Here is a 12,043-nt window from a genome sequence, read left to right on the forward strand (position 1 = left end):
TTACGCCGCTTTGGTTTGTTTTGTGTTTTTCTCTTTTTCCTCTTAAATAAAAAAAAAAAAAAAAAGGAGTTATGTGTAGGCACAGTAGCCTAATCCCATACAGCTGCTTTGAATATGTATGCTCATTAAGTACTTAACAATTAGTGGATTTTTTTCAATTAGTGGCTCTTAAGATAATGTTAAATGACATATACCATATTTTACACATGATTCCTTCATCTGAAATATCTTTGCTTTCTTTCTTTCTTTTTTTTTTTTTTTTTTTTTTTTTTTTTTTTCTTTTGTGGTTCCAAGGCTAGAACCAAATGCCCCATCCCTGCTGGGCAAGCAAGTAGCACTGAGCTCCATCTCCAGGCCCTTAAATGCTTTTAAGTGGAATTATCTGCAGTACACACTAAGTCCTATTAAATTATAATGCCCTAGTATGAGATAATAGGATTGGCTCTGTGTGTATTTGCCCCTTTTCTCTGGAGTGCGTAGTGCCAGCCACCTGGCTGTGATAGAAACCTGAGTTTATAGGAGGAGGTCATGTTATCAGATGTTTCAGACTTAATGACTTTTTTCTTGCTCCAACCAGCTTAAACCTTTTCCCACAAAGGCTCTTGGGGTATATTTTGTTATCTTGGTTTCTAGCATTTAAAAAAAAAAAAAAAAAAAAAAAAAAAAAAAAAAAAAAAAACGCTATTATTTAAGTAAGGCCAGCTACTTAGCATCCATAGTATGAAGGCAAACATTATGCTGAAATATGGATTTTTGTGTGTGTATGTGTTTTTGCTATGGAATTTGAAACAGAAAAAAACACCTCGTAAATTACCTGTTTTTAAAGCCATTTTAAAAAGTTGTATTATCTTGAGTTTAAACTTGAAAGTCTGTGTAATGGGTTTGGAGCAGTGCTTATTAAAGAGACCAACATGTAGTTACTGTGTTGTGACAATGATGAAGATGCCTTGCATGGCACTGACAAATAGAATAACTTAAATTTCATGAGTCATTCTGACCATTAACTGTATCACCAGGATGACATATTTGTGTAGCTGTATAGGTGAATTCCAGGAAACTAGGTATTGACCTAACATAATTTCTAAATAAAGTGCTATCTTAATACATATATGGCCAAACAAGTGAATAAACATACTCATTCTGTCTCTGTCTCTCTCTCTCTGTCTCCCTGTCTGTTTCTCTGTCTCTCTGTCTCCCCCTCCCTTCTGTGGGTTGTGTTCACTTAAACTGCCTTAGTAGGGCCTGGAGCTCTAGGCTTTAAAACCTAGTTGACTGGTACACTTCAGTTGACAGTTTGCTTATTAGCATAAGAAAATCCTTGGAAATTATTCTAACTTGAGATCTTCACTTTTATCCCATTTCACAGAACTTCAGTGTAAAGGGAAGACACGAAGAAAGTGTATCGATTTCTCTCTTGAGAACTGAGCTAACTTGGAAGCTAATGCGAAGCGCAGGATGTGAGGAACATTTGGAGAGAAGCAAGACCCGGTCCCCTCCCCAGCGTCTGCCTTCCCGCACGGCACCCAGTTCTCTGCTTTTTCATTGCGTCAGTGTTCTCGTTCTACTCTGGTGCCCTGTTCCTCCACACACTACAGACCTAAGTATAGTGATTTCTGATCCAAGACGATTTCATATTTGAAATGAAAAAAGGCAATTTGTTGAGTTAAATATAAAGGACCAATGGTCTCCAGTGCGTGTTTAAACTACCAGTCTTTAAAAAACAAACCCAAGTAAAGCCATACAGTGGTCAGCAAACTAATTAGTGGTAGTAACGCTGAGCTCTGCTACTCAGGAGTCCTTTGCGTTTTTATTTCTATCCTGGCTTTGTGTTTCACTAGGACGGAAGCAACAATTGGAATTGCGATGTCCTCTATCGCCAGAAAAATACAGTTTCATCACAACAGTAAGTGACTTACACATATTTTGCAAGACAGCATTCCGATCAGTAAGAAAGCTGTGAAGTCAATGAGAAAACCGGAACGTTTCCTTTTTAATTTTTTCCCCCTCCTACTGGTGGAGCGCGATCCAGGCCAGGTTTTGCCTTCCGCTCGGCCCCTGAATTTCGGCTGAGCTCGGCGGAGCACGTTTCTCCCTCTCCCCTCCTTTCTCCTTCCCTCGCCTTCCGTGTCAGTCTCCAGGATTTCTCTCTTCCTATTTCGGAAGGACTCACAGCTCCCTCAGTCTGTGCGGAGCTGAGGTTTCCCCCGGATCCCGTACATCCCCGACACACACCTCCGCGCGCACACAGCCCCGCGAGCCCGGCGCTCACAGCGACATCCACCCGTGCGCACACGCGCGCCCGCCGGTCCGCCTCCCTCCCCGAGCCGCGCGCTGCCACCTTCGCGGCTGCACGTTGGGGCCGGCCGGGCTCGCCGCGCTCCAGGATTCCGCGCTAGGCTTGGAACTCTGCTTGCAGCTCAGATCCCCATCCCTCCCCGCGGTGGCTTTAAAAAAAAAAACAAAAACATTTCTTTTCCTCCCTATTGCACCATCTTCGATCTGAGGGGCTAGCGGAGCAAGGCGCTGCCTTCCTAGCCAGCCCTGGTTGGCTTGCCATCCTCCATCTGGCTTATAAAAGTTTGCTGAGCGCAGTCCAGAGGGCTGCGCTGCTCGTCCTCTCTGCTGGCGGAAGGGGGTGACGCCGGGCAGCGCGAGGAGCGCGTCGCCGGCTCTGGCGGGCTTTCGGCTGCAGGCGCAAGGTGAAGAGCGCACGGGCCCTGGGGTTTGCCGCGCTGGATTTGCATGTTGCACCATGACTGCCTGGATCCGGGCTGTGATTCTTCCCCTTTCGGGGCTGCTGCTGTCCCTACCGGCCGGGGCGGATGTGAAGGCTCGGAGCTGCGGCGAGGTCCGCCAGGCGTACGGTGCCAAGGGATTCAGCCTGGCCGACATCCCCTACCAGGAGATCGCAGGTAAGCTTGGCGCGGCCGGGGCAGGCTGCAGACCTCGGCAGCCGCCCGTCCCACAGGCTGCTGGGCGCCCGGTTGCGGAGTTGGTGTTCACTTTCTCTCGGGGCTGGGAGGCGCGTGAGGGGTGGGGGGATGGTCTCTGCGCTGGGTGGTGGATGCTCCCGAGGCTGCCCGGGCTCCGGGGAAGGTATAGGTCCCGGCTTCCTCATTGTGTGACACGCGGGAGCACCCTTGCGCCCTCCCGCCTCCTTCTGCCCGCGCCCCTGCCGCCTCTGGTGGACCGAGGGAGCCGGGACCCTCGGGTCGGAGGCCAATCGCCCCGAGGGGCGCCCAGCCTGCGCCGCCCGCTCGGGCAAACTTGGAGAACTGCGACCGCAGTTTACCCAGCGCCACAATCTGAGTGGCGCCTTCTGTGCTCCCGCCTTCGCGCCGGCGGGGGCGGTGGAGCGACACCCCGGGCTCCCCCAGCCCAGCTCCGCACTCTCCGGTCCTTCCTGGAGGCTGCGCGCCAGGCACCCGCCTGGGGTTGGACAGAACCGGCGTGGGGAGGGGAGGCACCCGCCGGGGCGCCCCACTCTCCCGTGTCTGCATCTCGGGGCTGGTTGGGGACTTCAAGGGGTGCCTGTTTCAGCTTCGAGGCGGGCTTTCCCGCTACAGCTCCTCAGTGCGTCCCCCATCGCTGGTAACTCGCGTTGGGGAGACAAGCCACTGCCGGCGCGGTGCCGGTCCGGAGCTGCCTCGCCGCCCACAAGCCCACCGGTCCTTTGGAAGCGGAGCCAACTCCAGCGTTGGCTGCAAGGGGGATCGGGTCCGCGGACCCCGCAAGTGCTCCAAGGGGAGCGCGGCAGCCCCCACTCTCATCTGGGCGCCAGAGTGTGCAGTAACACGGACTCTCCAACAACTCGCGCAGCAGCCTGGGTGCGCGTTTTCCGGCTCTTAGCTCCAACCGAATTTGTGCTTCTCTCGGGCTCTGTGAATGAAACGTGTCGGGGCGAGATAATCCTTTGGCTGCGAGAGAATTGAACGGAGAGAGGCCAAGAGAAGCTCGGAGATGCCGTGAGGGTGCGGGATGCTCAAGCCGAGAGTCCTCTGTGACCTCAGATCGCAGAGGCGAAAAGCTGGATTTCCACCAGTCTGCGTTTTGCAAAAGAACTGGTGGATGGGTGGGAAGCCTTTGCAGATACCTTTGGGCAACAGTTTTCTTACGCTGTGAACGGCTGCTTTATTCTGATTGATCTACAAGCTCTAGGAATGAGGGTCTTTATTCACTGAAGTGAATACTTTTATGTAAATTTGCATATTGCCCAGAACGACGAAAGGGGAGGGATGCGAATCACAGAACCAGAGCAGCGCTGTATGTAGAGGGAGCCTTTTTCAGCTCAAAGCCAGATGTTCCCTCCGAGTTAAAGGGGAACCTGTGGTGAATTATAAGAGTACTTTTCTATCCCTGTCACCTCGTGTCCCTTTTCCAGAACTCTTCAATTTAATCAACTGCCCCTACTTCTCCTTAAGTTTTTTAGCTCTCCTACTCCTTTGTCTACTGTTATTTCATTCTTTTTAATTAATTGATAAGGATCAGATTCTTCTTCTTCCATTTTTTTTTTTTTTCCCACAGTAAATCTCAGGGAACTCAACTTACAAAAGGTTTGTAGTGTGGAACACTTCCAGAAACTTTTTCTTCTCTAATCTGGGTTTTTTCAAACCCTGTCTTTAAAACATATAGCTATTTCCCAACATGATGTCAGATAAGAGATCTCAAAGTTAAGTGTTTTTGAATTGCTTTGTTATTCCTTAGTGGGTAATGAGACTTAGGGCCAGGAGTCCTGAGGTAGTGTCTGTGCTTAGCAGCATGCATATCTTAATATCAGCATGAAGATTTTGACTCAACAGTTTCTGCAGTTACCAAGACTTGGCCTGAGAACACTTCAAGTGGTGTGTGGAGACCCTCCAGAGGAGCATTTTAACTGCAGAAGGCTTTTCTTAGGGTTTATTTTTGTCTCCTGTGTTGTGGTTGTTGTTGTTGTTGTTGTTGTTGTTGTTGTTGTTGTTCTTCTTCTTCTTCTTCTTCTTCTTCTTCTTCTTCTTCTTCTTCACAATTACAGTTCTGCTAATTAGCTATGAATTTCTAAAATATATAGACTCTGTTTTACAGGATGAGCACACACTGACAACTTTGCCTTAAAGCCTGTTATCCTTTGATTTTGGTGGACATAATCCAGAACCAACTCCACTATGAGGGTCACGGGTATATTTGATAGGAAAATGATTAAAAAAAAAACACTTGTTTTTTAAAAGGTGCACTTTTTCTCCCTGAACGTAAATGCTAAATGATAAAGTCATTTGGATTTACTAGTATTGCTGTTGGAATGATAACTTAGGGAACATGTCCTGTGTTGGATAAACACAATTCTAATTCTTGATAATATTTATATTTAATAATCTAGTATAGGTAAGAGTTTTGTGGTGGTTTTCCTTTTCTGAAAGGCTTCTTCACCCTCTGCCTTGTTTAGACATCCAGTGGTTCACTTGAGGAATGACAGGTGCTGCTTGCTCTGTCAGAAGAGCTCAATTTTAATCTCCTGCTCAGACTTCAGACTCAGGAGAACTGTATCTGGTTGAAAGATGTTTGCAGGTAGCTTGCTTAGTGAGATAATTGAGAGGTAATAAGGACATTATGTTTCATCATGACATTATTAAAGTTTTACTCAGAACTCACGATTGTGAAATACTGTTGCCCTTTTCTATTCCGGGAGAGAGAAGGGTTCTTCAGACCATCAGATGAGGAGCTGTGATAGGTAATATATGAAGTTCTACTGGCGGAGAGCACTTGGGAAGAGGAAGTTTTCACCATCAATCTTCACAAAGCCCTGTTTTAAACTCTCATGGCATGCAGGTCAGGCAGGCTCTATCTATCCTGGTTTGAAGACCTCCGGAGGAGTAGACCCATGAGCCCCTCTCAGCGATCCGTTTTAATATTTGGGAATTCTTGTGGCATACAAAAGTTTCCAGAGAGCTAGCAAAACCCTTCCCATTGTGGTTACTTATTTTCTTCTGTTCTGTCTTCTGAGGGGATATTGAACAGTAGATCATCGGGGTTTGTGGTTAGGAGAGTAATTTTGACCACTGGTCGGTATGAGACATTCCAGTGTTTCCTCAGGCATCAGTAATACTGTTTTATTCATTTTCCAATCTTTGTGACTCTACACTTCTCATATAACCCTGCAGGTAAAAGAGCACCTGCTCAGAAAATGTGATCCTAGGCTTACCCTGCCACCGTTTTATGCCCTAAGCCTCGCTGGGATCATTATTTATAGTGCTTTGTATTTGATTGTGAATTACTGGCTTATAAAGTCACTTTTCCACTATTTATCTGCCGTAACTTGTTCTATCTTAAATAAAAGGTGAGGTGCCCATTAATTATAAATACTATCTTGAAAATGTCACCTTGTTGAGTTTTCTAGTAACTTAGAATATTAGAACATTAACCTATTAACTTGGAACATTAACCTATTTTATAGATATAAAAAAACAACAGTCTTAAGTAATTACTAAAAAGCATCATTCAGTTAACAGTTAATGAGGCTGGAATTGAAACCAAAGCATGCTGACTGGCCTAGTACTTTACATTGTTAACCATCTAGCATTTGTTGAATGATTGGGTTCAAAAAAATCTATTCTGCCCCCAATGTATATGTATAGCTTGACATTGTTATTCACTTTATCTCTGTGTGTGTTTTCTCACAGTTATTCATGTTCTGAATACTTTTCTGTTTACTTGGGTTCACTTTGAGTTTAAATTTTATGTTCTCAGGCATTGGTCATACTACCAGCTCTACATTGACTATGTATTTACATGCTTTCCTATCAATTTATTGTATAAATTGGGTTATATAAAACACAGAAACTAAAGTACACATGTTGTTTTTTTGGATATGCTAGAGAACTTGGAATATTGTGTGAGTCAACCAGAGCTTATCATAGGAAATTATCCATGGGATGGAAGGAGAAAGAAGTTTATTTCCACTGATAAGGACAAAATTTACAACCAACCCTTGTTCGCCATTTACTTGACTTCACGTTCTGTCTTAGCTCTTTTGAGAGTTAGGTTACAGCTGGATATCAAGAAAGCTTTAAAGTCTTCCCCAACTCTTTGATGTCAGTTTATTAGCTATTAATCTTAATGTCTATAATAAAGAGGAAATTCATGTATATTCTTTTTATGTAATGGCAATTTTCATCCTTTATTAGATTCATATAGGGAGATAGATAGATAACTGTATTGCATTCAAATAGATCTCTCACTTGTTTGACAGGTATTTGGTTTTTTTGGAATTCTGTCCTCTCTGCTCCCCCAGAAAACCAAGTTATTCAATATTAACACAAAAGGTGCTGAGCGGCATAAGCACCTGCCTGGCAAATACAAGGTCCTGAGTTAGATCCCCGGTACCAAAACAAAACAAAACAAAACAAAAATTAACGCAAAAACAAGCTTTAGTTATCTGACTCTTTTGTAGCCATATTAATATCTTAGTTTGGGATAAATTGTTTAAGTTCCATTCATCTACCTACTTCAAAGATTTCTGATTTCTTTGCCCTTTGGTTAGCTGATGTCCTTAAAATCCTTCAGATAACAGTGTGAATTATTAACAAATTAGGCGAACTTCAATAAAATTTCTTTTTTGATTTGACAAGATACTTGGTTTTTGAAAGAATTACATTAATTCCACATATCAGAGAACGTACAATCCAGAGTATAAGAAGTACCACTTTTTAATTCTGTATTTTGAGATAAATGTCCTAGTGATACAAACACAGCTATCTTAGCTGACTTAATTAGAGGGTAATATGTCATCACTGGGAACAGGAGTTCATTGAAGCTGATTGATATACTTTTTAGCATAAAACTCAAATTTTTAATTGAATTGTACCTTAATAGCTTGTGAGCATAAATGCAGGCCACTATCATGACTGATTAAAAATCTACAGTATTAAACCCATAAAATATTGGGGTATAAAGATTGTATCAGCTTTTATATAAGAAAGTAACTGGTTTTCCTTTAAAATTATGGATTACATTTATGAGTACTTATAAAACAACGTTATTAAGTGCTTTAGGCCAAAGTGACCTATCTTTAGTCACTAGATTTGTGAAAAAATGAGTTTGAAATTAAATATTGTAGTAAAGTTATTGTTGTAAAATGATTTTAACTGCTTAATCTTTACTTACATCATATCCAAACTTACAAAACTAACATTATGAGACTGTTTTTTCCCTCTTGAATTTACATCTTTCTAAAGACTTCTAGTATGGCAAGTAAGGTGATTTAGTTTTATTGCCAGTATAAACAGTTATTCAATAATTTTGAAAACGTGGTTCTCATGTCCTTTTGTGTATCAGTTTCTGCTGTTAGATTTTTTTAGTGATAATATAGCTCAACTTAAATAGTTTCATAGGTGTCTCCAGTATTATTCAGTTATCAGTTATTTGCATGCTGGTGATATTTGATAATGTTATTGAGTCCCTGGGCTAGCATATTTATAAATAAAAGGGCTTTATAATGTTTACTGTGGATATAGATTTCTAAATACTAATAGTCCTGGATAAAAATATCTAAGCATTTTTAATGATTTTGGATGAAAAATAAATTTTGTACTGATACAAGGGTAAGAAAGCAAAATAAAAACTTGATTTTATGTTTATACATGATCTAGATTATTAATTATTTTAATAAGCTATTCTACCTTTAGGCATTTTTTTTGATCAACATTATTTTTATCATAAAGTACCTACTGTGTGCAAGTTATTATCTCACTTTCACAGTCCAGAGTTTCAGGGAGTTTTGATCACAGCAGAGAAACAAAAATTCAGGACATCACTCAAAATTATGTAATTACAGCCAAAGAAGTCCATAGTCCTTGCCATTAGGAGCATTTTATAGGAACATTGGATCTAACCAGAGTGTTAGAAATGCTTCCTTGAGGAAAAGCAATTGGATCCGGGCCCTGAGAAGCCATCAGTAAGGAAAGGGGACAGTGGAAAATACACTTGTGTCTGTGTGATGCGATCACAGAAAACAGTTGTAGAAATGGGTAGGAACCCCAGTGGGTTATAAGAAAGAAAGGTTGGAGAAGCAGAATCTAAGGGCCAAGTGAGGGACCCACATCAGTGGTCCAAAGATAGTTCCTGCTTGTCCTTCCTATCTTAACTACTTTTTTCACTGTAAACCTAGATATTTAACACAAAATCCCAACAATGAAAATGTAAGCTTTTTACATGTCCATTTGTTTTAAATGTAGCACAAAACCCCCAGTGTTTGACCTGCCTGCCTGTGTCATGTATCCAGCAGAAATGTCCTACTAGTCCTCTGTACAGGATACATCCTGGGATTCTGCTGCTGTCCTTTGCAGTTTTGTCCCAAACTCTCCACCGCATTGCTAAGTGGCATAATCTAGAGGCATCATGCATGCCCTTTCCCTGCTTTTCAACTCCCTTAGTTCTCTTGACATCCTGACCTTATAAATGGTGGCCCCTCAGTCAGGTCTTGAAGGGCTCATGCGTGGAGGGTCTTTCCCTTACCTGCCACCTGTCTAAGTGCCCCCCAAGGCAAGCCAGCTGCATGCTGCCACCACCTGGAGGTCATGGTTCTTTCTTGACCGTCCTTGAACTCACCACAGTAACTTTGGGCTTGGTCTGAATATCAAAAAGTATTATGTTCAAAAAAAAGTGTTCCATTCAGGATTGAAGATGGCTTTGCAGTGTTAATTTGGAGAGAAAGTATTGGAGAAGAACAAAAACAGATATAGGAACAGGAGAAAAATGTGAGCCTTAAGTGAAAAACCGACTTGAGAATGGAAACAAAGCAGAAGAAACATTAAGTACAGTGCACAACACCAAAAGACCATTAATCAGTTAAATTATTTATTTAGCAATGAATAGGAGCTGTGTGTGTGTGTGCGTGTGTGCGTGTGTGTGTGTGTGTGTGTGTGAGAGAGAGAGAGAGAGAGAGAGAGAGAGAGAGAGAGAGAGAGGTGTCCCAGAAACATTTAATTTAATTACCAAGGCAATATAAATACTTTGGCATAGTTTATGTGTGCTTTTTAGTGGAGATGAAACTCAGTATCATTAAGCCAGCGGAGGGTTGTTAATATCCATAGCTGAGAGAAAGTAATTCTCAAACAGGGTCAGATGAATTATTAACTCTTAGAAAGCATAGAATTATCAAAACACATGTAATCACCTATGCCCACTATGAAATTTAAATCATAATTATTTGAGCTGTCGCAGTATAAGAAAATCTAACATTTTTGATCCAGATAGATAATTAATTATGTTCTATCACTGGCTTCAGTGCCAAATATCATTACTAATTATAATGACAAGAATCAAAGAGTGCAGCAGTTGCTTTGACCTTGTAGAAAGGAAGCAGCAAAATTTATTCAGACCCTCAAAGGAGGCCTAGCATTTGGCAAAGGACTACGCAAGAAGGCGGCATTAGGGTGGAGTTAACATGTGAGTGTAAAAGGGTCTGTGGAGGGCTGTGGAGGGAGGGATTAATCAAGAACTTGTGAAAAATAATATTGACTAGCTAGGGTGGGGTCGGATTTTTGGAGTGTCTTAGACATGCTGGGCCTTCTATGGTGGAATTAGCTCATTACCCCGAGTTCTTGGCAGTCCAGTCCATGATGAAAGTATTGTTTTAGATTGGCCCAGCGCTATAAACAGGATGAATTGGAGAGGAGATCATTAGAGGCCCAGAGGGAGGAAAGGCGGACAGCTAGGAGGCTCCTTCAGATACTTGAGCAGGAAATGCTGAGGGCCAGAGGAGCAGGAGACTGAAGAAAGAAGACAGGGCAAATAAGGTCAAGAAAAAACTTAATGATAAATTTCAGCTAATTTTCAACGCTTAAAAAGTTGACTGTGATATGTAGAAGTTCCAGTAAAAGCATTTAGAGACTGTTAAAACCCTTGCCTGAAATAATCCATCAGGGAAGGTACATATGGTGGCTGGTCACAGAAAATCCTGACTCAGTTCCTTGTAAAGTCATTACTTCACATAGCAAGAATCCCAGTGTGGGGTAGATCTAGAAGTGAGAAAGCAGTAAGTTTAATATCCTCAGGGTGCCAGGCGCTGCCTCTCTTTCTGCCCATCACTCCTTGTTCTACTTGATCACTTGAGTATGGACACAAGACGGCTGCCACAGTACCTGGCATTAACACCAAAGGCTTCAAATAGAGCAAGAGACTGCTTCTCCCTTCTTTGTGTGAGACTACCATAAGAATCCTTCAGCAGATGCATTCAGCCTTCTCATTTCAGAATTGCTTCCTTTGCTCATGGTTGGAAGGGAAGCAAAAGGGGTCAGGAGCCTGCAGCTTGACTAGTTAGTTATATGCTGTCCCACAGGAAGTAATGCCCACTGAATTAGATGATTAATCTTCATAATCTTAACAGTCTCAAAGAACTGGGCTGGGATGGGGAAATTTGAGAAGAACTTCCCAGACTGTCAGAATTAATTAATTAGATAATGGCATTATCTCTTGAGTCCAGTATATCTCAACCCTAGCCAGTGGTAGACTGATGAATGTTTACCAGTTGGCCTAGGAAGAGAGGAAGGGTTCCCTGATTTGTAACATTTGCCAATTTTTGTTGTATAAACATTCCCACCATGACTAGTTTAAGCTGCCAGCAATTAATAACCAGTTTACAAAATTTCTAAAAATTTAGTAATTAGCTCTTGCAAGTTAGAAAAAGCCAGCACTGTTCCAGGCAGTAGACTTGTAATTGTAGGGGGCATTTAAAAAAATACTTGAGCTCCATATTCAAATATGCCTATTTGATTGGTATGGGATGGGAAAACAAGCCTTTCCTTTCCTCTTCCACTCTTCCCTCCGTCTTTCCTCCCCTCCTTGCATTTCTTTCCTTTTATTTTCCTTCCATTCTTTCCTTCTTTTTTTCCTTTATGATTCTCTAAGTAATTCTGGTGTTTCTATAATTGAGAATCAGTGATCTGGATCAGGGAGAGCTTCATGCACATCATACATGGAAATCACTAAGGGGCTGGCTAAACTCAAGTGGCCTCACCTTACCTGCCAGTTTCTAATTCAGTAGTTCTAGGCTGTGCCAAGAGGTTGCATT

The 12,043-nt window shown here is 42.4% G+C and overlaps 1 protein-coding gene across 2 annotated transcripts in view; it reads left to right on the forward strand.

Moving 5' to 3' along the window:
• The first annotated feature begins 2,084 nt into the window (after positions 1-2,084).
• Positions 2,085-12,043, forward strand: part of Gpc6 (glypican 6) — a 1,068,618-nt gene continuing 1,058,659 nt past the window's right edge. The window contains exon 1 of one of the 2 annotated variants that reach the window (XM_005007165.4): positions 2,085-2,912. In XM_005007165.4, coding sequence (XP_005007222.1) covers positions 2,753-2,912 — 160 coding nt within the window. In that variant the 5' untranslated portion in view covers positions 2,085-2,752. The remainder of the gene's footprint in view (positions 2,913-12,043) is intronic. The other variant, XM_003477617.5, reaches the window with a different exon arrangement.

This window comes from Cavia porcellus, unplaced genomic scaffold, assembly GCF_034190915.1.
Source record: "Cavia porcellus strain 051 isolate PalLab524CR breed Dunkin Hartley unplaced genomic scaffold, mCavPor4.1 scaffold_4, whole genome shotgun sequence".
Lineage (NCBI taxonomy): Eukaryota > Metazoa > Chordata > Mammalia > Rodentia > Caviidae > Cavia > Cavia porcellus.